This window comes from Phalacrocorax aristotelis, chromosome 6 (genome assembly GCF_949628215.1).
Source record: "Phalacrocorax aristotelis chromosome 6, bGulAri2.1, whole genome shotgun sequence".
Taxonomy (NCBI): Eukaryota; Metazoa; Chordata; class Aves; order Suliformes; family Phalacrocoracidae; genus Phalacrocorax; species Phalacrocorax aristotelis.
Window position 1 is genome coordinate 35,354,782 of NC_134281.1, and position 25,752 is coordinate 35,380,533.

The window sequence follows — 25,752 nt, forward strand, 5'->3', positions numbered from 1 at the left end:
GCCATTGGCCGCTCCGCGGCGGCGGGGGGCTATAAAGGGGCGGCGGGGGCGCGGCGGCCCCGCGCGGCGGGCGGGATGGCGGCGGCGGAGGGGGACGCGGCTGGGACGGCGGCGCTGGGGCAGCGGCTGGCGGCGGGCGGGCAGGGCCACGTGCTGCGCTTCTGGCCCGAGCTGGACGCTGCGGCCCGGCGGGCGCTGGCGGCGGAGCTGCGCGACATGGACGTGGCTGAGATCAACCGCTTCTTCCGCCGCGCCCGCGGGGACGGCGGCGGCGGCGGCGGGGGGGGCGGCGGCGGCGGCGGCGGCGGCGGCGGGGCTGGACGCGCGGATGGAGCCGGTGCCGCGGGACGTGCTGGGCAGCGCCTGCCGTGACCGCGGGCTGCTGCCGCGCTGGGAGAGCCGCGGTAGGTGCGGGGGGTGGCGGGGCCCGGCGTGGTGCGGTGCCGGCGCGGCGGGCCCCACGCGTGTCTGCTCTCCCGGGTGCAGGGCTGGCGGAGATCGCGGGGAACCGGGTGGCCGCGCTGCTGCTGGCCGGCGGGCAGGGCACCCGCCTCGGCGTCCCCTACCCCAAGGGCATGTGCGACGTGGGACTGCCCTCCCGCAAGACCCTTTTCCACCTCCAGGCCCAGCGCCTGCGGCGGCTGCAGCAGCTGGCGGAGGAGCGGCACGGCACCCCCTGCCACATACCCTGGTGAGCGCCCTGCCCTGCGCCCCGCTGGGCCAGCGGCCCCTGGGGTGGCCTTGCTGGGACGAGGCTCGTGGGGTGGCGTTGCTGGGTTGAGGTCCTGTGGGTTGGCGTCAGCGGGGCCCCGTTGGCATCAACCCCATTGGTGTTGGTGGGTTTAAGGGCCCGTGGGTTGGTATCGTTCCATTGGTGCTGGCTGGGCCAAAGGCCCGTTGGTTGGTTGGCCTTGGTGGGTCAAGGTCTGGTGGGTTGGCATGGACGCTGCTGGCATCAGCAGGCCGAGGACCCGCAGGTTGGTGCAGACCCCCTTGGCAGTCCAAGGGCCCATGGGTTGACATAGACCCTCTTGACACCGGTGCTGTTGCTATGGGCGTAGCCTGTTGGAGCTAGTGGGTCAAGGCCCAGAGGGTGGCACTGACAGGTCCCACTTTGTCAGGCTCAACCCCACAGCCCTTGGGAACATGTGTCATGTTGCCTGTGGCCAGCTGATCATGTGGGACGGCAGCCACGCAAGGCGAGGGGCTGCGGTGATGTGGTGAGCAGGAGGTTGGTGTTGTGGCAGGAGCTGGCTGCTGCAGCTGCGTCTCCCCCCACCGCACAGGGTGTGGTAGGGTTTTGAAGATGTGTGTTGCAAGGACGAGTGAAGCCCTTCGTTGGCTTGCCAAAGGGGTGGGACCATAGCAGGTCAGATGCTTATAGATGTTTGGGCGGGGGGGAGAAGCCTGTCCTGAGTGTTACAGGCTGAAGTGGAGGTTCCCCAGGTTTGGGATGAGGGGTGTGGGACCCTGCCTCTCCTCCCTGCTCATTGGGTCTCTTATGCGCTGTGGCAGGTACATCATGACAAGTGGCAGGACTATGGAGTCCACCAAGGAGTTCTTCCTGAAGCATCACTATTTTGGCTTGAATAAGGAAAATGTCATCTTCTTCCAGCAGGGCATGCTGCCCGCCCTGGGGTTTGATGGGAAAATCCTGCTAGAGGAGAAGGGCAAGATTGCTATGGCACCAGGTTGGTGGCTGGGAGCTGGCAGGAGGGGTGCGCGGGGGTGAGGCACAGTGCTGAGGCCATGCTTTTGGAGCAGGAGCCTGCATAGGGCAGTCCACGGCGTGACGTGACCCATGGGTGATTCAGGCTGGGAGGTGTCCATCTTGGCAGGGAAGACCAGGGTGGGTTATGGCCGGGCTAGTGACTCTCCACCCCAGCTCTGTGGGGAAGGAGGATGAATGTGGGTGGCTGGCAAACAGCCGGGTGTTGCTGTGGCCCCAACGGTTTGTTCCCCCCGCAGACGGCAATGGGGGCTTGTACCGGGCCCTGGGGATGCACGGCATCGTGGATGATATGGAGCGGAGGGGTGTGCAGAGTGTCCACGTCTACTGTGTGGACAACATCTTGGTGAAGGTGGCTGACCCCAGGTTCATTGGGTTCTGCCTGGAGAAGGGAGCAGACTGCGGGGCCAAGGTATGGTTCTGGGGGCAGGCAGGCACCGCTTCCCTGGAGCAGGGTGGGCTCTGTCCTGCTCCTTGCCTGGCTTCCCTGACTGCTCACCCTTCCTTCTCTGGCTTGCTGCAGCCATGGGGGATAACTAAGCACCAGGAGCTCACTGGTGCAGTAGCATGTGCTGCCAGAGCCTTACCTGCCCCTTGGATCTGGCATCCCAGGGGATGTGGGGCATCACTGACCCCTGCCTGGCACTGCTCCCCTCCTGCCTTGCATGGAGACATGGCACTGACAGGCCCAGCGCTCACAGGTCCCGTAGTCCCTGGGACCAAGAGCTGCTGGGGAGCCCTGTGGGGCTGCATGGTTCCCACCAGGAGCATGGTGGGAACCCAGCATGGGCACCTGTTGTCCGGGCAGCTGTGGGGAGCATGGGCAGCCAGCATCTCTGGTCATGATGTCCTGGGCACCAGACCAGGACATGGTGGGTGCAGCTGACTGCTGACGCTGAGCCCAGCCCCATGTCTCACAGGTAGGACATTGCATGCCCGAAGCTTTACTTAAAGGTTGGATTAACAGCTAAAGGGGCCACACGATTGTGTTTGAGTTGGGCTTGGCTCTGGCAAATGAGTGAGAGGGTTTGCTAGCCTTGAAGCTTTCAGAGAGCAAGCTGGAAAAGAGAAAGCACTTCCTCCTCCTGGCCTGAGTGAGAGAAGGAGGAAATAAACCATAGCATGCAGAAAGGAAAAAGCCTTGTGTCCCTGCATGCTGCCCTGCCGTGGTGGCAGTGATGGGTAGGGATTTGCTGTGGGGACTCATGACAAGAGGGGGGTTATGTGGGGTGTGAGGAAGAAAAGGGAGGTCAGGTTCAGGGAGATGGCTCTGCTGAGCCAGCAGCCACCTGCTTGTGCTCGGCAAGCTGGCTGTTCATGTGCAGGCTGGGTGCTAAAAATATCTATGCCCTCTGCCAGCTGCATGTGGGCTTGGTGCCAGATCCTGCCTGCGCCCTCTGGGTGTGCCTGACACCCTGTCACCCAGCCCTGCCATCTCACCTTCCTCCTGTAACCAGAAGCACCTGGGAGGGGAGGGCTCCAGCATCCTTATGCCTGCCTTAGCCCTGCCGTCCTGTGCAGGAAAACACCTCCATGGGGGCTGTTAGATACAGGGAGGTGTATCTGAAGTGCAGGGATTTGGGAATCTTTCCCTGACGGTGCTCCTCTTGGGCAGGTGGTGGAGAAGACCAACCCCACAGAGCCGGTTGGCGTGGTGTGCCGAGTGGATGGTGTCTACCAGGTGGTGGAGTACAGTGAGATCTCCCTGGCCACTGCCCAGAAACGGGGCCCAGATGGGCGGCTGCTCTTCAATGCAGGCAACATTGCGAATCACTACTTCACCACTACTTTCCTCAAAGATGTAGTCAAGTAAGGGCCTGCCGGGGTGCTGCTGGCGTGCCGGAGGAGGAGCACTGGTGCTGAGCAGAGTTGACTGCCCAGCTGGCTGCGCCTTGCTTTCCGCTGGTTGAGCTCCAGCTCTTCGCAGGCGTGCCGGGATGAGGCCCACAGGGTTTGGCCCCTGCCCCTGCACGCGTGGCCTGACCCCTACCTCTCTGCACAGTCCCTTCCTTGAGATAAGGTTTCCCCAACAAACCACTTGCTGCTGGTGCAGAGCGCAGGCGTGCAGGGCCATCCTCTTCCTGGCTGCTGTGGGGACGAGCTGCCCATGCCTTGAGGCAGCTGGGGGTCAGGGCAGAGTGGCTGTCCTGCTGGTATGTCTGAGCCAGGGGGCTGGAGATGTGCCTTGCTCAGGTGAGCAACAGCTTTTTCTTGGCCCACTGCAGCACTTATGAACCGCAGCTGCAGCACCATGTAGCCGAGAAGAAGATCCCACATGTGGACGTTGCTACAGGGCAGTTGATCCAACCTGAGAAGCCCAACGGGATCAAGATGGAAAAGTTCGTCTTTGACATCTTCCAGTTTTCCAAGTAAGCCCTTTTCTCTCTGCAGGCAGCAGACTGCTGGGTCTCCCTCAGGCAGCTCTGAGAGCCTCTGGGGGAGTGCCAGGGTTGTGCCAACTGGCAATGCCCCAGGGTCAGGACAGGATGTCAGTCCCCATGCTGTTCAGCAGCAGTGCCATGATTATGCCCCGAGATGAGCAGGGATGTGAGCAGCAGGAGGGACAGGTGCTACGTGCCTCTTGCTCGGCCAAGCTCTGCTCCTGGGCCAGAGGAGCATCTGCTTGATGCTACAGCCCAGGTCCTCCCCTCCCTCCTTCGTGGCTGTGAGGACAGCCTGTGGGTGTGGGCTTCGGGGTGGGCTGTGGCCCTGGTTCAGCCACCCTGGCAGGGGAGAAACCAAAGTGACAGGGAGCAGCCATGTTGCCCAAACCTGACCCTCCCCCACCCTACTTCCCCCCAGGAATTTTGTGGTGTACGAGGTGCTGCGTGAGGATGAGTTTTCTCCCCTGAAGAACGCAGACAGTCAGAACGGCAAGGACAACCCCACCACTGCCCGACACGCCTTGATGTCCCTGCATCACTGCTGGGTTCTCAATGCGGGAGGGCACTTTGTGGATGAAAATGGCACGCGCATCCCTGCCATCCCTCGGTGAGTTGCTGCTCCCAGCACTCCTGCATGCTTTTTGTAGCTGGGTGTAAAGCACTGGCCAGTCCCCCGCCCTTCTCCGTTTCAGAACTGAAACCAGCATTGCTGGAGCAACCAGCCATGAGTCCCTTCTCCCAGGTGGTCTGTGGGGCAGAGCCGGGTGTGGGCCAGGCAGTGGCTGCAGGAGGGATGTTTGCTTGGTCAGCAGGAGCTTTCCTTCTTGATTCAGCACCTGTGAACCGAATCCTGCTGGTCTACATTGCACAGCCAGCGTTGCCTGTGCAGAGAGGAGGTGGCTTCCCAAAATCCAAGCACACCAGCCGATCCATGCAGCAGCCAGGCTGAGGTTGTAGCATCCCACGACCAAGAGACCTCCTGCCACCTGTTTGGAGAACAGCAAATACCAGACGTGTTCTGCTCTGTTTTTTCCCACCCTTGCTAACCCTTGTTTATTCCCACATAGTGTCACAAACGGAAGGTCAGAGGCCACCCCAGCAGATGTCAATGACAAGTAACTATACCGTGCAGCATGCATGGTGGCGGGGCTGTGCTTAGGTACTAACAGGCTGTAGGCGAAGCAGTGTGCCAGGCTGCGGTTGCTGCCGTGGGTGCACGCTGGTGAGCAGGCGCCCGTAGTGACTAACGGGGCTAGGGGGCTCGGGACCGCATGCTGGGCGTGGGGCATGTCTCACTGCAGGACCCTGCGAACGCCGCTTTTCATGGTGGTGGGCGGTAGGCAGCATCTGCTCCCTCCTGGGTTCCTTTCCACAGGGGCAGCCGGCGGGGATAACTGGAAGGGGCTTGTGCCACGGGTACAGATGCAGGGCAGCAGGCAGCCTGCCACTGGCCGCGCACAGCCCCTAAAGGTCACCTACGGGCGGGATGCTGTTGGAAAACACCCTGGCCTGGCCCGGCCCTTCGATGCCACTCCCCTGTTCATCACACCATGGTGTAGCACAGCCTGGACTGATCCCGGCTTGTCCCGTAGCTGGAGACAGCTGCCGTCTCCTGGTGTCTGCAAGGCGTCCAGGCTGATTGAAACGGGATTAAAAATGTTAAGTAAATGTCAAGCAGGCTTTGATGTAGCATGTGCAAATCTCAGCGTAGGCGGCCAGCTGTGCTTTGTGTGACTTCAGCTCTTGAGTTTTGAAGATCCAGACCATGACACCAGGGGCAGCCTCTGGCTCAGCGCTTGAAAGTTTACAGAAGTAAACGGGAAAGTTGACAGAAGTGTTAAAGCAACTTCTGTAATAGCAGCGCGTTCTTCTCTAGGCACAGGGCATGTCTGTGCGGCTGGGACTTGGACTGGTGGTTGTACATGACTTGTAACAAGCTTGCTTAGTTGGCCTTTACCCCCCTTCAGGAGTAGTATCTTCTGGTACTTTCTGGTGGGATACACCTAGGGTCTCTGTTTTTAATTCAAGACTCCAAGTTCTTTGAGGCTTATAACTAGGCCATCACACTAGTTATAATGTAGGGTGAAGGATGCACTTTATCCTACATTTATCCTTCATTGCCAGTTAATGGCATTTTTAAAAAAATTAGTATCTTGAAATGAATCTGACTCTAAGGCAAACACAAGTGCAAGGGCTGGGTTAGGATGGATGAGTTTTGTTTACTCACAGCTGGGACAGGAGGGGGCTGAGCGAGTGTGCGGCAGCAGGGAGGAGCTTTGACCTGGGTGAAGGGAGCTTTGTCACAGATGATGTCCTGCAATGCCTGCCCAGCTGCAGTGGCAAGCAGGTGTGAAGGAGCACCCTGGGGTGCTGCTGTGGTTCCTCATTGGCTCCATATGGCTGCCTTCCCCACCAGCTGGATCCAGGGAGCATCTGGGGGTCCTGCAAAGGCTGATGGCAGCAGGAGCAGGGTCAGGGACTCCATACGAACCCCTGTCCCGCAGCGCTGCTGCGGCGGCTGTTCTCAGGGCCAGGCTGTGGCAGGCAGTGCTGGCATGGGTCTGCTCTTGTCCTCACCAGCTCAGGTTTGCGTGCAGATCAGAGGAGCTGAGACAGTTGATCTAAGAGGCAAAGGCAAGAGGAGCAGGCAGTGCCACAGGGAGTCTTCCTGAGCGAGCAGACCGGCTTACCCTGTGTCCTCAGGTTGTGCTTTAAACAAGGAGTATGATTAAAAACAATTTTAAAAAAAAGACCTGTTGCGAGTAGCTGAAGAGGAAGGTGCTGTGAATCTCTCATCAACCCAAGGATGCAGGAGGAGGAGGAGGAAGGGGTGACTAGCCTGCATGCACCACCAAATGTAGCGGGCCTGTGGTCCAGGCCAGTGGTGTAGGCGCTGCTGTAGTTGCACACACGGAAAGCCACATAGATCCTCATTAAAGCTGCATCTAAAGCTCTCCTCCCTTTCAGTCACTGCTGGTTTATAAACTTTAGCTCGCATCTCCATGGAGAGCACGCAAGGCTTGACTAACCCAGGGCAGCTCTGCGCTGATGGGGTCTGCGTGGGCAGGCAGCCACTGGTGCCCTAGGCAGCCTCTGGCCCTCTGTGCTGGCATCTGTGGGACCTCTGGGCCCCATCCGCATCCCCTGGTGGGATGTGGCTAACCCTCCTGACTTTTTATTTTTCTCTGTAGCCTGAAGGATGCAAACGACCTGCCAATCCAGTGTGAAATTTCTCCCCTTGTCTCCTATGGAGGAGAAGTGAGTACTGGCTCTCCAGAGCTCGGGTGCCCTTGCAGATTAACTAGGCGGGCGGGGAGGCTGGCAGGGTGTGCATGTGAGGGGGTGAGCTATGAAAGCATAACTTGAATTCACTGTGAAGCTTTTCAAGGCAGTGTCCTCCAAGCCGCTAGCATGGGAGGGGACCAGAGCTACCTGTGAGCAACTGAGCAGGCCAGCAGAGCACCTGATGTGTGGTACATTCCTAACGAGCTGCTTTGTCCTCCCTTAGGGTCTGGAAAAGTATGTGAAGGACCAAGAGTTTCGTGCACCTTTGATTATTGACGAGGATGGGATCCACGAGCTGGTGAAGAATGGGATGTAGCGGTGGCACTGTGCCCAAACTGAGCTGCCCATCCCACCTGGCGGGCTGGGAATTCGGACACATGAAGGTTTATAGCTGTAACTAGTAGGGGCTGATCCTGCTTGCTCTGGCCCGGTGCAGAGGAGGATGTAACCCACTCAGTTCTTGGCATGTTGTATGCTTCTATTTATATTTTAATTTAAAAACCAAATACTTTATGGATTCCCCTGCCACAAAGCACAGCTATGGCACTGCTCTTTGCATTCCAGGCTGTAGGCATTTATTTTTAAACATGTATATAGTAATAGTCATTGTACATGCAGAAGATTTTTACGGTACAGGGCTGGGGTTTATCTGGATTTTTTATTTTTCTCAAATCTACATGACTATTTTTTTTAATAGGGTCCTTGTCATTGCCCATGTCCTCCCTTTTGGTCATCCTTTGTACACTGCAGAACTGGAAACACCCAATTAAACTCAGAGTCCCTCCTATCTGTCATCTAGTGTTATTTTAGTGATGGTGGCTTTCTGCAGAGGCTCTACTCATATGGCAGAGGTCTGACTGTGTCACACAGAGTGCCCTGCTCTGCCCAGCTCAGCAGCAGCTGCTGCCTGGGGGGATTGCAGGCAGGTCCTCTGGCCTGTGGCGCTCGTTTGCAGTGTTTCTGGAGGAAGCAGAGGGCTGTGCTTTCCTCCTGAATTTCTGCAAGCGGTGGCAAGCCTTGAGCAGGTAGGAAAGGGTGGGTATGCAACATTGCCAGAGCTTTCAGGGTCAAACCAGCCTGGCATGGTGTTCTCTAGCAGAATCGTGTACCCTCTGCTTTTCCAGGGGGCTCTTTGGCCCCTGCCAGAGCCCACTGCCTTGAAGCGTGGTGTCCCCATGTCCTTGGGCAGAGTGGCTTTGCTGCCTCCTCTCCTTTTTGGGAGGGGAGATGGTGCTTGGCTGGCTCCAAAGTCCTGCTGCAGCACCTGGGGTAGGGTGGCACAGCTGCCCACTGCCCCATGGCAGCCTGGGGAGGAATTTTCCCTTGCAGGGCTGGGAATGGGGCCCAAACTGTTCGCCCCAGGGAAAGTCACGAAGTCCCCCAAGTGCCGAGGTGGCCGTTGGGCACCCTGGGCTCAGCTGAGCGCTCAGGTCCCCAGGCAGTGTGCCTGGGAAGCTGGGCCCATGTGGGGGGTCCCAGCTAGTGCTGTGGCTGCTGGTGACTTGCCACAGGCCATCCAAGCTGCGTGTGGCCGAGGCAGGCTGGCGGCCCTGGGCCCCGGGGGAGACAGCCTGGGATGGGGGCCAGACTGGATGCGAGGAGCGGCGCGGAGTTCTGCGGGTGGTCTGCACCACTGCCTGCCCACCAGCTCTGCCGGGCCCTGGGAGCAGCTGCCACAGGAAAGTGGTATCTCTGCTCCCTGGGGAGCAGGCAGGCACCCCCAGAGTGGCTCCTCCTTGGCATGGGGCAGGCAGCAGCTGGAGCACAGCATGGCCCACCTTGGTGGGGGGATGCACGTGGCCCCAGGAGTGAGGGGCTTGCACGGTGAGCCTGGGGGATCACTGCTCTGGCTGGCTCTGCTGGCGCTGGGAGGGGTGGAGGGGAGGTGTTTGCTTTGGCTTTTTGGCTCTGTTTGCACACCAACACCTTTGCGTTAAGTCCTGGGACAGAGCGACGCAGCACTGGCCGCTGCCAAGTTATTTGAGCACCAATTCCAGGTAGCAGGAGGCAAGTGGGGCGGAGCGGAGCCGGCCAGCGCTTGTGCTGGCGTGCACGTAGGGCAGCCCGTGCGCGGGTGAGCGAGGGCATCCCCCTGCCAGCTGATCTGGGGCTGCATGCCAGGGCATGGTGCGGAGCCCTGCAGCAGGCACTGCGCTAACCTGCTCCCTGCCTGCCAGCCCAGAGGTAGCTGTGGTGCTCTGCCTTGCCTGCCTTGCCCTGGGGTGCACCTCTCGCTGCACTCGTGGCTGGGCTGGCACTGCAGCCCCTCTCTGGTGGCAGCAGCGAGGGTCGCTGGTGTCCCAATGTGGGCAGTGGATGGCTTTCCTCACCTGTGACTCGGTTTGTTTGTCTGGAGAGCAGACAGGCTGGGAGTCTGGCGAGGAGGTTGGTTTAGGAGCAAGGCTACAGCGCTGGGGCTGTGGAGTGCTCTGTGGGACAAAAGCACTTCTTGGGAGCTGCTGACCTGCTGCCAGGGGTGCTGCTGCCCTCCCACAGCAGTGTGGGTGCCGACATAAAATACAGCCAAAACACTAGTCTGGAAAAAAAATTGTTTTCTTTTTTAAAATTTTTTTAATTGCACTTTTAGCTATTGCACAAAAATTAATGTGAGCCGATTGTTATTATTTTCTCCTTGCTGCGTTGCGTAGTCGGTGGCCACAGTGCCAAGCTAGTGCCTGGAAATGATGTAAAACCACGAGCTCAGCGTGCAGCTTGGGGAGCCAGAGCGCTTCTTCCATACCACGTGCTGGGGCAGGTCGGCTCTCCGGCCGGTGTCCTGGCCACACGTGCCTGCACAGGAGTCCGGCACCCTTCCACCAGGGGCCTGGAGTGGGGCAGCCTGTGCGGGACCCTCCAAGCTAGTGATGGGGGCTTACGGAGTGCCTCCATCACCTGCATTTTGGGCATGTCCTGCCTGGCCCCTGCACCTCTCAGTGCAAGAGGAGGGTGCCGGACACGCATGCCATCCTGCAGCCGCTGGGGTGAGCGCCAGAAAGCAAAACGCTGCCTATTGCTTTAAGTTCCCTTGCCGGCCACGGAAGGGTTTTTAATTTTTTTTTTCTCTTGCGCTATGAATGGGTTTTGCTGTAAATTATAGCTTTGCACACATTCCCTCGGGCCGAGGAAAATAACCTCTGCCGAAAAGCCAGCCTGGATTGGTGACTGGCTCCCCCTCTCCACTCCCTAATTGAAACCAAATGTGCAAGATGTAGGATTGTGGGATTTCTGGCTGGCTCCCAGGAATCCGCAGAATGCGAATGCGCTCCCAGAGGCATCTTGCATCAGCCCAGGGAAGTTCGCTCCTCGCCTGGCTCCCCGGTCCCGGGTGAGGGGCGAGGAGCCCGCCCGCCCGCCGCTGCCTCCCCGCTCTGGTGAGTTGTTCTTGGATGCATGGGGAGGCATTCGCCCCTCTGGCTTTGGGATTTTGGCTGGATGTGGGGTTATCTATGCTCTACAGTGGAGCCTGGGTGGAGGGGCTGGGGTGCAGGTCTACCTGGGAAGGGGCTGGGGCAGCAGCAGAGCAGTGTCCCCAGCCAGGGAGGTGACATTTGGCCCCTTCTCTCCATTTTTCTTCCCCCACTGCCAGCGATTCCCCCCGTGCCTTGTGCCAGGCTAGCGCTTCCTGGTGTCCCTTCTCAGCTCCCGCCTGTGTGTCTGTTGGCAGAGCCAGCAGCAGTGCTGGCCAGCCAGAGAGGCCCCGCTGTCCCCAGCGTCCCCCAGCCAGGCACCAGTTCACACCTGGGAGGGGGACACAGGGCCACCAGTCTGGTGCTCCTGAGCACCCTGCCCCCCATCCTGGTGCTGGGGACCTGCTTGTGGCTTCCCAGCCCTGCGCTGTGGCAGAGCAATGCTGTGCACCGTGGCACAGTGTCATGGAGGAGGAGGACTGCAAGTTTTTGGCTGGCGGGGGTGCTTGCTGGGTGAAACACCCATAGGACCATGTGCCCAGGCCCTACTGCCATGGGCTGCGCTGCTAGCAGGTCTCTCTGGGGCAGCTGGCAGCCATGGGGACGTGCCAGTCGCAACTTGCAGCCTGTGCAGCTGTGATGCCTCTGGCTGAGCTGGCCAGCCTGTGGCTGGGGAGGCACTTGCCACTGCAGAAAATGGGGCTGCATCCAGCCCAGCTAAGGTCTAAAATGGCATTTTTGGAGACAAGGGGGACTACGGGTCCCGACATGCTGCACTGCGCTCCCGCTGAGGCTGTGCCAGTGGCACGGCATGCTGGGGGCTGTAGTGCCAACTGGGGTGGGGGTCCCAAACCCCCTTGCCGAAACACCGCATGCCTTTGGATGTGGTCCAGGGTCACAGGGAGCCTCTTGCTGCTCAGAAACATTCCCTCTAGCGTGGCCTCGGTGTTTCCCGCCTGCCTGCCACTCCAGCAGAAGGGGAGCCCCTGGACCCATGTGAGGATGGGGGCTCTGCAGTGGGAGCCCTGGCAGCCCTGGGAGACCTGCACCCAGGACGTGGCGTGCACAGGGGTTGCGGGCTGCTGACGTCCAGTCCCCTCCCCATGGATGATGCTCCTCCGGTGCTGGCAAGGATGCCAGTGCCCACCTGGGAAGTGAGCTGGGGACTTCACCAGCCAGTGCGGGCTGGGAGTGAGAGGGCCCACAGCTCGGGTGGGATTTGCCTCTAAACAAATGTGGATTCAATTTTTTTCTCCACTAATTTTCCCTGGTGATTTCAATAGAATAAAAGGGGAGGAAATAAAAAGGGGGAAAAAAAGCAGTGGCTGAGGGAAGCTCCCAAGCCCAGGAGACGCCAGGGAGGAGCTCCAAAGATTTTTTACACTAAAAATTTCCAGTGATTGAAAATTTTCAGCAAACGCTTTCAGACAAAATGTTGCAAAGCCATCCCTTTTGCAGGGCTGGTGGAATAAAAATGATTTCCACCTGGGTTGCCAATAGTACTTGGCCGATTTGCCCGCACGTCCCTTAGCCCCCAGTCTCGGTGCCTGAGTCATCATCTCCCCACTGTCTCCCAGCCCTGCTCCCCTAGGAGCGATGAGCACTTCACAATGGCTGCGTGGGGATAATTTACCTATATTAGACTAAATGTAAATGCATTCCCTGTGGGAGATTATGGCATCTGGTATCCTGGTGCTTAAAGAGTAAACTTTAAGTTTACTTAAAGCCTGAAAGAATAGTGGGAAAAAATATCCCTGGATGTTTCTTGGAATGCAGAAGGAAATTGAGATTTTAATGTTGGGGGAACTGGCCATCATCAAACACAGAGGCCTCATGCATGCATCTCAGCAATGCAGCTGAAATTCTCAGTTGCAACTGAGTGAGTTGCAACTAACTAAATTTTCCCAGCTGGAAACAGAAAAAAAGCAACCATGTATGTGCTTTTCCAAAAAAATATTAGGAAAAATAGGGGGGAAAAACCCATCCTAATTCCAGGTGTTTATTTGTACCTCCTGCAGAGCTTGTGATGTTTAGCAGAGACCCCCAGGGCATCCAGCAGTGCGCTGCTGGGTGCAGAGAGCATCTAGCAGGGTGCAGCTGGCAGCTCCCAGGGCTTTGCACTCCCCTTGCGTGCTGGTATGGTCACCCCAAGCCTGCCTTGCTCCTGCTGTGCCAAGCCCCGGTTTTGCCAGTGAGCAGGGCCGTATCCAGCACCTTCCAGCTGGGCTCCACAGGATGAGGGCATCTGCCATGTGGCAGCCAGTTCAGGATGGGTTTGGGCTTTCTCTTGGTGTTGGGGACAAGGCTGTGGGTCCCTGTGTGTGATAGGTGCAGGGGCACAACCAGGCGCCCACCTGCAAGGTGCTGGGCCAGCTCAGCAATCTGCCAGTCCAGCCCAGACATGCCTGGTATGGCAGGGCTCAGCTGGGATTTACCCCAGCACTCAAGTGCAGTCAGGTCCCATTTGGCCAGGAGCTATGGTCCCTTTATCCCCCAGGGCAGTCAGTCGTCCCTGCAAAGATTAATGAGCATGTAAAATAATAAATGAGCATGTAAAATAGACTTTTTTAGTAAAAAGAAGACTGATCTGCATCCAGTGCTTGTGTGAAGGGCTGTCCCAGGTGGACAAATGTCCCCTTGGCAAATAAGGGGAAGGGGAACTGGGGTGGAGGGGTGGCTGGTGATGTTTAGGGGACGGTGGGTTTCGCCACCCAGCACTGAAGTCTCTAGTGCATCCCCTGGCCTGGTGCCATGCTCCATGGCACTTCCGCAGAGATGAGTAGGTGCAGCAGAAGCTGCATGGGCTCTGGGGGCTCCTGACAGCCAAGGGCTAGCAGGGTGACGCTGCTGCCCTATGAAGTGGCTGGAGCAGCAGTGCTAGCTCAGATGGCCGGCATGCCATGGGGTTGGGGCTGGGGGTGGATCCCCTTTTGCCACGGGCTGTGTGCTGCTCCGAGGAGCCTTGCCAGGACCCGCAGGTCCCCCCCAGCCCCATCCCATGCTCCCCCGGAGGCAGCGGGTGCAAGCTGGCTCCCATGCCCTGTGTCACACCTTTCTGTGTCACCCATGCCCCCGAGATCTGCTCTGCCATGGAGACCTGTCACACTAAATACACTGTAAATCTCGGGTGATTATCTGCTATTATCTCTCCCGAGCCAGAAGGCAGGGAAACCGCGTGTTGCAACGTGCTATTATTTTGTTATATGACAGGGTTGTGCAACGTCTTGCTTTCAAAGCCAATCCAAGGGCGGGTGGCCCAGCCGGAGCCTTTCTGCCCATCAGTGGAGCCGGGTGGCGCCGGCCCTGAGCAGAGCCCTGGGATGTTCATGCGAGTCCCATGGCTGGCTCCAGGGATGTAGCAGGGCCGTGTTACCTGCCTGTGCCGAGGCTGTATCTGCACGGTGTCATGACGCTGTGGCTCCCGGGGGCTGGTGGCAGAGGGGGTGGGACAGCAGGACCCCTTTGACCACAGTCACAGGCATGAGGCTTGGGGCTCTGCGCCTCCCTCAAGGGGTCTTGTGCAGGGGAAGCCCTCCTGGCCTCGGCCGGCTGCCCCAAACAGGACTGGCATTCCCGTGCAACTTAGCTGCCTTGGACTGACAAGTCCTGGCTCTGTCTCTGCAGGACTCTGCAGGACTGCTGACATGCCTGCCCCTCCGAGAGCAGCTCTTCTGCTGCTGCTGCTGCTGCTGCTGCTGCACATCCCACAGGGTGCGAGAGCCCAGGTCAACCCGGGTAAGTGAGATGGGGACCAGGCGGCCGGAAGAGCTATGAGGTGTGTTTCACTGGGCTGTGCTCATGCCAGGGCATCTGAGCTTGGGCTCACATCATCTTCACTATCCCTGGGACTTTCCCAGCTCTGGGAGCAGTGTGTGTTGGCCCCTCAGCCTCTGCCTGCCTGGGACACTCTGCTGTTCTGCACATGGCTCAGCCACTGCTGGTGACCCAGAAATCATCCTCCATGTGCCCATGGCACGTGTCCTGGCACTGCCAGACTGGAGGGGCTTTGGGCTACAGGCAAAGTGCTGCAGCCGGAGCCCTGGGCTCTGAGTGGGGCCCTTCTCCACCAGGGGCTCATCGAGCCCATTCAGTTTTGAGGCTGCGGCATGCAGAAGGGAAGGCACCAGGGTATTGTTTGCTGCTGCTGGGTCGTGCTTTCTTTGGCAGTTTCACAGCAAACCAAGGTTGGCTTTAGTGAAGTGGCTTGACTAGGTGCCTGGCTTCTGCTCAGAAACCACAACACTGTGCCGGACATCAGCAAGAGAAGTTTGTTTAAATGTTTTTTTCTGCAGGGCTCAGACCCCTTCCTGCACTGCAGGGATGGACATAGAGCCCAGGCTCCTTCAGCACATTAGGGTTTCCTTGGGGCATCCCTGTAACAAGACCCTTCAAAGGCTTCTTGAATTCATGGGAAGAGTTTGCTGGGTCTCAGGGAAGCAATCCTGTTTCTTCTGCAGCCATCCAGGCCTGGCAGCTTCGGCTTTGCCAGGCCAGGATGGTTATTACTTAAGGCAAAGGAGCTGGGCTGGCTCCATGCTTGGCAAGAATTAAATGGGAATTCAGTGGGAGCTGCACTCTGCAGAGCATCACAAGTGGGAGAGCTGGAGATGAGATGCTCCCCACTGTGCCAGTGCTCATGCGGAAGATGTGCCCGTCCCTCTGCCGGATAAGGAGGTGGTCCCTGTGGCGCGGGGACCCAGGGATGGGAGCCAGCTGCCATGTGGCACTGCAAGCTGGGACACGGGCTGCTTGTTGGTGCAGCACCAGGCGAGCTGGGGGCTGTAGGGGCAGGAGGCAGCCCCAGCGCTGCATCCTCACTTGGGGCCTGCTGCCTCAGTGTGGGTTTTTGCTTGGGGCGGTGTGCGGAGGGAGCGCTGTGGCCTGGAGCCGGTGGCCAGACAGTAAACATGGCCAAACAAGCCAGCCTTTCAGCAGCTCTCTTGGCAGCTGGGTGTGAAAAAATAACTCCTGGGAAGCGGTGTGGATGCGGTGCCGGGGGAACCGGCTCCTGCTCGGGGATGCAGCCTGCCTGCCACCCTGGGTACTTTTCCACTCACAGCCGGTGGGGGAGCAGGGCTGGTGATGGGAGCCACAGGACCAGCAGGGAGGGTGAGCACCCGCCCTTTGTCACTAGTTCCCTCAGACAAGTGGGGGGAGCAGCAGAGAGGCATGGCCAAGAACAGGTTGCTGTGGGTGGGATTTTTGTGTGAGCGGCCTCTAGACTGAGCCCTCTGGGTACCCCCAGAACAAGGAGTGTGGGGACAGCAGTGCCAGCCCACGGGCTCTCCCCCACCGCAGCTGAAACGCTTGCCAACAAGGCTGAAGGGGTCTGCGGGAATGGGGACCGGCTGCATCCAGCAGGCCTTGGAGCTCTGGCTCTTCTTACTCTCAGCTTCAGTTCAAGCTGGGCTGGCATCCGTCTCTGGCCAGTGGCTCAGTTTGCCAAGGCAGGTGTCTGCCTGTGTAGGACTGTCCTGTCATGCTTCATCTTCCCTCTATAAACCAGAGGGATGGAGGCTGCTGCACCCGAGCTGCCTGGGCTGCAGTGCCTGCGGTGCTGTGGATATGTGCCAGCCCCCAGCAGTGCCATGCCGTATTTCGGCATGTATCTCAGCCAGGGCGGTAAGGAGGGATACCCGCTCAGCACCCCGCTGGTCTTGTTGCAGCGGTGTGCCGGTACCCCTTGGGAATGTCGGGCGGGCACATCCCTGATGAGGACATCTCAGCTTCCAGCCAGTGGTCTGAGTCCACAGCCGCCAAGTACGGACGGTGAGTGTGGGGACCCTTCTGTGACAGCCACGGCAGGGTCTGGGCTGCCACAGAGGGGCAGAAGGGGGCACAGGGCTGGTTTTGGCCACCTGTGAATGGCTCCTCCGCTCTGGGTTTGCAGGCTGGACTCAGAGGATGGCGACGGCGCCTGGTGCCCTGAGAGCCCGGTGGAGCCCGATGACCTGAAGGAGTTCCTGCAGATCGACCTGCACGCCCTGCACTTCATCACGCTGGTGGGCACCCAGGGGCGCCATGCCGGGGGCCATGGCAACGAGTTTGCCCCCATGTATAAGATCAACTACAGCCGGGACGGCACCCGCTGGATCTCCTGGAGGAATCGGCACAGGAAGCAGGTGAGGAGGCAGTCAGGGGCTGTGCTGGGAGGCAGGTGGGGGCCTGCACCTGCCTGTCCCCACCATGCTTCTTTCTTCTCTCCAGGTGCTGGATGGAAACACCAACCCCTACGACATCGTCCTCAAGGACCTGGAGCCGCCCCTCATTGCCCGCTTCATCCGCTTCATCCCTGTCACCGACCACTCCATGAATGTCTGCCTGCGCGTGGAGCTGTATGGCTGTGTCTGGCTGGGTGGGTGGCATGGTCCTGTGCCCTTCCCTGTGTCCCCAGAGCCTGGCTGTGGGGCCATCTGTCTACTGGGGACTGTTTGTCCCACTGGGGGCCAGCAGCACCCTGGGGCTGGCAGGGCTCACTGGCAGTGGGGTGTCCAGCATGGGCAGCTGCTCACCCTCCACTCTCCACAGATGGGCTGGTGTCCTACAATGCGCCGGCTGGGCAGCAGCTCATCCTTCCTGGGGGCACTGTCATCTACCTGAATGACTCGGTGTACGATGGGGCATTCGGGTACAGGTAAGGACCAGGGGAGCGTCCACATGCGATGGGCACCACACCAGGCAGGAGGGGATGGGGGTGTTTCTTCTCTGCATTTGCAGGTTGGCATGCTGATCCTCAGCAAAGCAAATACTTGGGGTCTCCCCAAAGCGGGGGACATGGCCATCTCTGGGAGGATGCACATGGCTATGGGGACAGCATGTTGGGGGCAGCACCCCCAGCCCTTCCTTTGGATTTGCACTAACTGTCCTGCAGCCTTTTCCAGAGAGAATCTCAAGAAGCACAAAAAAATTACCCTCCCAAATTTCCCAGGGGCTGCAGGAAGCTGCTGGGGTGGGGGTGGTGCCAGGTGCTGGCAGGTTTATGGGGTCGGCTAGAGTCACATTCCCTTTCCCCCCTCACACCTGCCAGCATGACGGAGGGCCTGGGCCAGCTGACAGATGGGGTGTCGGGGCTGGATGACTTCACGCAGACTCATGAGTACCATGTCTGGCCGGGCTACGACTACGTGGGCTGGCACAATGAGAGCACCACTGGGGGCTATGTGGAGATCACCTTCGAGTTTGACCGCATCAGGAACTTCACCGCCATGAAGGTCCGTGCATCCCCCTGCCCTGTCCCTCGTCCCTGTCCCCTGCCATGGCTGTGCTGACAGGCTGCCCCACAGGTCCACTGCAACAACATGTTTGCCAAAGGGGTAAAGATCTTCAAGGAGGTGCAGTGCTACTTCCGTGCCGACACCAGCGAGTGGGAGCCCAGCGCTGTCTCCTCAGTGCTGGTGCTGGATGATGTGAACCCCAGCGCCCGCTTCGTCACTGTGCCCCTGCTCCACCGCATGGCCAGCGCCATCAAGTGCCAGTACTACTTTGCTGACACCTGGATGATGTTCAGCGAGATCACCTTCCAGTCGGGTACGCACCACCATGATCCTCATGGTGACCAGACCCCACTGTGGTTGGGTTGTGGAGGGAATGGGGCTGTGGGGCACCCATGCCCTTCACCCTGATGGTCTCCTCTTCTCCCTTGCCAGATGCAGCCATGTACAACAACTCAGTGGCCCCCCCGGAGATGCCCATGGTCCCCACAACTTATGGTAAGGCATTGAAAAGCACACTGCCCTAATCTCGGCAGGGGCTGGGGGTCATTTCCCTGTGGGGTGATGCTCTGAGGGGCTTTACCCCATCCAATGGACAAAAGGGGTATGGGCTCTCCCCTTGCCCTGGTGTGACCAATTCTTTTTCTTCCCTTCTCCTGCCAGACCCCACGCTCAAGGTAGATGACAGCAACACACGCATCTTGATCGGGTGCCTGGTGGCGATCATCTTCATCCTAGTGGCCATCATCGTCATCATACTGTGGCGGCAGTTCTGGCAGAAGATGCTGGAGAAGGTGGGCAAGGGTGGGGCGTCTGGCAAGGTACCCCAGGGTGGTGGGCTTGTCCTAGGCAAGTTCTGCTGAGAGCTCAGAATGGGGAAAGCAGGGTCTCTGCAGGGGCTGATGCTCCCTTCCCCTCCTCAGGAAGGTTGTGATATGCACCCACCTCCCAAGCAAGGGAATTTAGCTAAGCAAGGTGGTGACTTTAGAACCTGCCTGCTTGTCTATCCCTCTGTCCTGAAGCTGGGCTGGGAAAAAGGAGCCCAAGGGGGTCTCACTGCAGCCCCTGGCTAACCAAGGGCAGCCACAGAGGTGATGGAGCCAAACTCTTCTCCATAGGGGCAGACAGTAGAAGGGGGGAAAATAAGGACAAATGTCTTCTCCAGGCAGGTGCTGCAGCCCTGGGACAGGGCACCAGAGAGGGGGGCTCAGGGCTGGGCATGGCCACAGTGCCATGGAGCACAGGAGACCCAGTCCCACCAGTCCTGTGGAGATCCCCTGTCCTAGCTCTCTTCTGCCTTGGCCCCCTCTCGCAGGCATCACGGAGGATGCTAGATGACGAAATGACGGTCAGCCTCTCCCTACCCAGCGAATCCAGCATGTTCAACCACAACCGCTCCTCCTCCTCCAGCGAGCAGGAATCCAGCTCCACCTATGACCGCATATTCCCTCTGGGACCTGATTACCAGGAGCCCTCCCGCCTGATCCGCAAGCTGCCCGAGTTCACCCCAGGGGAGGAGGACACGGGTGAGAGTTGGGACACCCTGTGTGCTGAGAGCGAGCCATGTACTCATTGGACCGTGTACTGAGTCCAGTGCAGCCCCAGTCCCAGCTTTTGGCCAAGTTCCAAACATTTTGGCACAAAAGCAGGGGGGGAATGTTGCACGACCTCCTGCACATCCCGCTCAGAGGTCACACAAAACCTGTGACCAAGAGCAATCGCTGGTGTCTACACCAGGCTGAGCTGTGTCCCCACCACTGTCCTTGGGATGCTCTAGCATCCCTTTCTCGGTGATCCAGAGGTCAGGTACTGATCCTTGCTCATCTGGTGCTTGGGGCTGGGACAGTGCTGGGACAGTGATGGGGAAGGAGTGCAGCAGCCTGCAGTCTCTGCAGGAGCCCAGCCATGCTAGGACAGCACGGGAGCTCTGGGGAGGACAGGGATGGAGAAGCTGGTGACTGGAGCACAAATGTGCACTGGGGAGTGGAGGGTGCAGGGCAGGACACCCATGGTAGGGCTGGCCCCACTGTCTCCCCAGCAGGCTGCAGTGGCCCCGTGAAGCCATCCCAGGCCAGCGTCCCCGAGGGCGTCCCCCACTATGCCGAGGCTGACATCGTGAACCTGCAGGGCGTGACGGGCGGCAACACCTACTCGGTGCCGGCCCTCACCATGGACCTGCTCTCGGGCAAGGATGTGGCTGTTGAGGAGTTCCCCAGGAAGCTGTTGACCTTCAAGGAGAAGCTGGGGGAAGGCCAGTTTGGGGAGGTGAGTGGGAGCTGGACCTGCTCTGAGCAGGGCTTGGGCAAGGCTTTTCCCAGTTTGTGGGAGTCATGGGAGGCCGTCAGTCAGCAGATGTAATGGCTGCCCATTATCCCCATCCAGGTTCACCTCTGCGAAGTGGAGGGGATGGAGAAGTTCATGGGCAAGGACTTTGCCCTGGACGGCTTGGACGCCAGCTCCAACCGCCCCATGCTGGTGGCTGTGAAGATGCTGCGAGCGGATGCCAACAAAAATGCCAGGTATGGGGCTGGTGGGTGCACTTGCCCTGGCATTGCTCCCTTTGCACAGAGCACCCCCAGGAAAGCCAGGATGCTTGGAAAGCATCCCTTGCCTCTGGAAGCCAGGCACTTGTACAGTTGGACGACCACATGTCTGAACTGTCTGGAGATGCTGGGCTGTTGTGATTCAGGACTCTAGGTCCTTGCTGGTCCTAACCAGCTCCCCAGCACCCATCTACTAGCCGAGTCCACCCCACAGCTGGGCACAGATCAGCCCTGAGCTCTCCCTCATGGTCCTCAGTCCCAGGGGAGGGGACCCATGGGTCCTTGCGAGGCTGAGGCGGGTGGGTGGCACACTCAGCTAGTATGTGTGCACCTCCATGCCTCTCTGGGTCTGTCTATCCGTTCTGTGTGGTTTCTGTTCTGGAAAGGAACGATTTTCTGAAGGAAATCAAGATCATGTCGCGGCTGAAGGATCCCAATATCATCCGGCTGCTGGCAGTGTGCATCACGGATGACCCCCTGTGCATGATCACAGAGTACATGGAGAATGGAGACCTCAATCAGTTCCTGTCCCGCCAGCAGGCAGGCAGCCCCCCTGCTGGCCATGCGGCCACCGTCAGGTAGCGCTGCCTGGGGCTGGCAGGTCTACCTGCTCTAAGCACCCTGCCCGGCTGTGGGGCACCCCACTCAGAGCCGTGTACCCCCTGGCTGCTGTCCTGCCTAGTGCCTGAGTCCTCCCTTGTCCCCCCTGACAGCTACAGTGACCTGCGGTTCATGGCCACCCAGATCGCCTCTGGCATGAAGTACCTCTCCTCCCTCAACTTTGTGCACCGAGACCTGGCCACACGCAACTGCCTGGTGGGGAAGCAGTACACCATCAAGATAGCTGACTTTGGCATGAGCAGGAATCTCTACAGCGGGGACTACTACCGCATCCAGGGGCGGGCAGTGCTCCCCATCCGATGGATGTCCTGGGAGAGCATCCTGCTGGTATGTGGGGGCTGGGGTCCTCTGATGGTCACTGCTCTGATGGACACTGTCATGGCCCTGGGGCTGTTCACAGCCTCTTTTCCTTGGGCTAGGGGGTGCAGAAGGGACAGGGAAGTCTCTCCCCTCTGGAGAAGCTTTGGGGTAAAGCATGCACAAAGCAGGAGTGGTAGCAGCTTTTTGAGGAGGGGTGGGAAGGACTACAGTGGTCTTTGGTGCCCCAGTGGGATGCTTGATATTTTCACACAGCCATGGTCAGACCTGGAAGAGGGAGCAGGGTTACTTTTTATCTTTACAGGGAGCTCGGTCCTCACCAAGCCCCAGCTCTCAGAGCAGTCGCTGCAAGCCAGACCCGGAGCTCGCCAGACTCTGGCCCCAGGCAGAGAGCAGGTCTGCAGGACCAAGCCCCACTCTGGGCCCAGGTCTGGAAGCTGAAGCATCCAGAAAGAGGTTTTGAACCCTGGGCACATAGGGCTTATGGAGCAGGATGGAGTAATGCCCGTGTCCAATCCCACTCTGCTCCCTTCGGTCAGGGCAAGTTCACGACGGCCAGTGATGTGTGGGCATTTGGTGTGACACTGTGGGAGACCTTCACGCTCTGCCGGGAGCAGCCCTACTCCCAGCTGTCTGATGAGCAGGTCATCGAAAACACCGGCGAGTTTTTCCGGGACCAGGGCCGGCAGGTAGGTTTGGGATGGGACAGGACAGGATGGGATGAGATGGGATGGGACAGGACAGGCAGCAGTATGCCTGGGACACTGGGGGACCTGGGAAAAGGCTTTAGGGTGACCAGATAGTGATCTTGGCTATGGGAGAGTTATGGTGCCAGAACTCCTCTGGGAAGGAGTCCTGGTGAAGGGCCTGGCACAGCAAACCCTGTGCAGCCTGAGGCACCACTTGTCCACTGACACCACTGGGGGTTTAGTCGGCTGCGAGACACGAGCAGGTGTCCCCAGTCCCACCACAATCCCATCTTGGGGTCCCCTTGCCCCTGGACACACAGCAGCATGGCCCCTCACCCTGGTGCATGGAGAAATGGGGCTTCTCAGGAGCAGTTTACTTTTTGCTTTCCATGCCAGTAACTCTCTCCCTTTGTCCTCTTTGCCTTTTGTTTTGAAGACCTACCTTCCCCAGCCTGCACTTTGCCCTGACTCAGTCTATAAGCTAATGCTCAGCTGCTGGAGACGGGACACTAAAGATCGTCCCTCCTTCCAGGACATCCATCGCCTTCTCCAGGAGTCAGCCAGTGAAGAATGACCCTTTGCTCCCGCCCCAGCCTGGTCCCCATCCCTCCCTATCCCCAGAGGAGCCCCATACGCAAACTGAAGCCACTTCACTCGGACTTAGAAATAAAACGCGGGTGACTGGTCTTGTTCTCATTGTACAGTGAAGCCTCAGAGGAAAACCCCAAGGGCAGCAAGGAGAGCCACGGCGTTGGACGACTTGGACCTCCTGCTCGCTTGCTGACCCAAGCCCAGGAGTGGCGCAAGCTGAGACGAGGGTTATTTATTGATGCAGCGTATTATTAGTGACGATGACTGGGACAGAGTGGCTTCTCTCCGCCAGTCAGAAGGGAGGAATATCAGCTGGACTTTCTCCATGAGGAAGCGCCTGGCCTGTGCACAGGGCAGGCACTGGGGAAGGGATGCATGTGCGTACGTGCCTGCTGAAGCAGGGACCATCCGGCAGCCACTCCCTGTTTGAGGAGAAGCCGCATGTTGCCACTAGCTCACTGCGGGCTGTGCAATTACAGGGCAAAACCAAAAACTCTCTGGACTTTTTGGGATTTGGACACGCTGCATGGAGGGGCAGGAAGCCCTGTCCCTGCCAGTCAGACCTCAGCTGCACAGGGAGAAGAGTGACGGCACTCTTGGCGTCTCACCCAGCTGCTGGAGTGGGCACTGTGCTCAGCTGTGGCTCCTGTGTCGGGCGGGGAGGAGCAGACATGTCAGCCCTGGTAAGAGGTGTGCCAAGGGGACCTTCTCTCACTGACCACAGCCACTCCAGAGCTGCTCAACTGCCCAAGAAATGCATTTTGGATGCCCCGCGGGTGCTGCGTGGCAGCCGGCGGCAGGGTGTTAGCACCTTTCACCTCCAAGGGGAAATCTCCAGGTCCTCTTCTCCCAGGGTTAACCCACATCTTCACCTGCCATGAGAGGAATGCACATAGCAGAGCTTTCGCCAGCTGCTGCCCGATACCCAAGCCTGCAACAGCCAGTGGGCATGGAGCAGCAGGCACCCTGGCTCTCAGCCCCAGTATCACAGCTTGGCTGAAGTGTCTGGGCTGGACTCTGCCACCCTGAGCATCCCCAGGAAGTCTGGCACCAGTCCGTACTCCCGGATCTGGCAGCTCTGTGAGCAAACTGGGCAGGTGTCAAAGCCACGTGCCCCCCAGGAGCCCTGGCAGATTACCTGTCATGCCCCCAGATTGGACCCTCCTGCAGCTAGGCAGGAGGAACTTTGTACTTAGAGGGTACATGGACCCCTCCATACTTTTGTACTCATTAGTTCAGCACCATCAAGTCACGCGTGGCACAGTTTCCAGTATACTATTGCTAAGGCATGTATATATTCAGTAGATGCACCTATGTATAGGGGCAAACCCGCTGAAGAGACATTTGCTACGTGAATCTGGTTGCATGGTTTCCTTGCGGCACTTCAGGAGGCATCTTACCTCATCCAGGGGTGGGCACCCCTGGGAGCCTGGCTGGTACCCATGTGCCAGGGGGCTCTGGGGCTGCACTGTGTGCCCCGAGATGCTGTGTGGGGAGAGCCTGGGGGAGTGCACACAGGTAAGAGCGGAAGAGATGGAGGAAGGCTGCTCACGAGACCTGCTGGTTGACCCACACCAGTTGCCCATCTCCTTGGCTGACAGGGAGGGTGCTCTGAGGCTCAGCATCCACATCAGGAGATGCCAATGGGCAGGGACCGAGGTGGGAGGGGAGGGAAGGGATAGGAAGCTGTATTCTGTGCAGGGGACAGCTGGTCTCCCTGTGCATGGTCCTACTGGCTGCGGCAGGTGAGGTCTCCTCCCTGCTGCATGAGTAGCCTGCAGCAGGATGGCACTGTGCAGCTGAATCAGGAGTGAGGACAGGCTTTGTTCATGCCACGTAATTGGTACCTGCTTGACTCTGCCCTCTCCCTGCTCAGGGTGCATCTTGGCCTCTCCCAGCCCTGCCTCAGCAAGCCGGGAGGTGGGAGCACTGCACTGGGTAGGGGCACGTCTGCCCCACACACACTGCAACTCCTGCTGACCCGAGCCCCTGGGCTCTGTGCCTGGGCACCCTGCATGGGGTCCTGCACAGCCATGGGCTAAATAGCATCTTACGGTGCCAGGGGAACAGCACTAGCGCCCTGGGAGGTGCAGGGGGCTGCTGTGTCCATCCCTTGCTCCAGCTGCGACACCGGCCCCACCAGGAGGAGGGCTGCACACGATCTCCAGTGGGCCCTGCACGACCAGGCCTCTCTGCTGCAGCAGCATCGGCAGAACAGTGACCTGGTGGCATTTCTGTTTGGCTACAAAAAACGTCTCTCTGTGGCAAAGGATGGGAGGGCAGAGCGTGCCAGGGCTGCCTGCGGAAAGCCTGCCTGCAGCAGCTGTGGAGCACGAGGGTCTTGCCTTTCTTTGCTGGGCCAGCAAGGGAGGGCAGAACAAGGTAAGGCAAGGTGCCATGGTTTAAGCCCAGCCGGCAACCAAGCACCACGCAGCTGCTTGCTCACTCCCCCTGGTGGAATGGGGGAGAGAATCTGAAGAGTAAAAGTGAGAAAACTCGTGGGTTGAGGTAAAGACAGTTTAATAGGTAAAGCAAGACAAGGAATTCATTCACTACTGCCCATCATCAGGCAGGTTATCAGCCACCTCCAGGAAAGCAGGGCTCCATCATGCATAACGGTTACTTGGGAAGACAAACGCCATCACTCCGAACGTGCTCCCCTTCCTTCTTCTTCCCCCAGCTGTATATGAGGAGCATGATGTCATATGGTGTGGAATATCCCTTTGGTCAGTTGGGGTCAGCTGTCTTGTCTCTGTCCCCTCCCAGCTCCTTGTGCACCCAGCAGAGCACGGGGAGCTGGAAAAGTCCTTTACTAGTGTAAGCGCTACTTAGTGACAACTAAAAGATCTCTGCATTATCAACGCTGTTGTTAGCACAGATGCAAAACACAGCCCCATACCAGCTACTGTGAAGAAAATCAACTCTATCCCATACAGAATCAGGGCACAGGGCGAGGCGAGGCGAGGCAAGGGCA

At 58.9% G+C, this 25,752-nt stretch overlaps 2 protein-coding genes across 3 annotated transcripts; both read left to right on the forward strand.

Moving 5' to 3' along the window:
• Positions 1–60: 60 nt before the first annotated feature.
• On the forward strand, positions 61–8,185 carry UAP1 (UDP-N-acetylglucosamine pyrophosphorylase 1). The gene is given in 11 exon segments (XM_075097171.1): positions 61–270; positions 272–404; positions 487–691; positions 1,516–1,691; positions 1,969–2,141; positions 3,345–3,538; positions 3,955–4,098; positions 4,532–4,720; positions 5,181–5,228; positions 7,305–7,371; positions 7,622–8,185. Coding segments are annotated over 11 exon segments (1,617 nt in total). The 5' UTR covers positions 61–75; the 3' UTR covers positions 7,715–8,185.
• A 2,486-nt stretch (positions 8,186–10,671) lies between these two features.
• On the forward strand, positions 10,672–24,132 carry DDR2 (discoidin domain receptor tyrosine kinase 2). 2 transcript variants are annotated; one of them, XM_075097172.1, is made up of 17 exons: positions 10,672–10,769; positions 14,430–14,540; positions 16,472–16,574; positions 16,696–16,927; positions 17,013–17,160; positions 17,334–17,439; positions 17,833–18,016; positions 18,089–18,332; positions 18,452–18,514; positions 18,680–18,810; positions 19,332–19,542; positions 20,055–20,281; positions 20,399–20,535; positions 20,946–21,137; positions 21,273–21,507; positions 22,038–22,187; positions 22,624–24,132. In XM_075097172.1, exons 2-17 carry the CDS (start codon positions 14,450–14,452, stop codon positions 22,759–22,761), a joined length of 2,592 nt encoding a protein of 863 aa, XP_074953273.1. In that variant the 5' UTR covers positions 10,672–10,769; positions 14,430–14,449; the 3' UTR covers positions 22,762–24,132. The 2 variants fall into 2 exon arrangements, with proteins under 2 accessions (XP_074953273.1, XP_074953274.1); XM_075097173.1 differs by having other exon boundaries at positions 10,685–10,769; positions 20,058–20,281.
• The last annotated feature ends 1,620 nt before the right edge of the window (positions 24,133–25,752 follow it).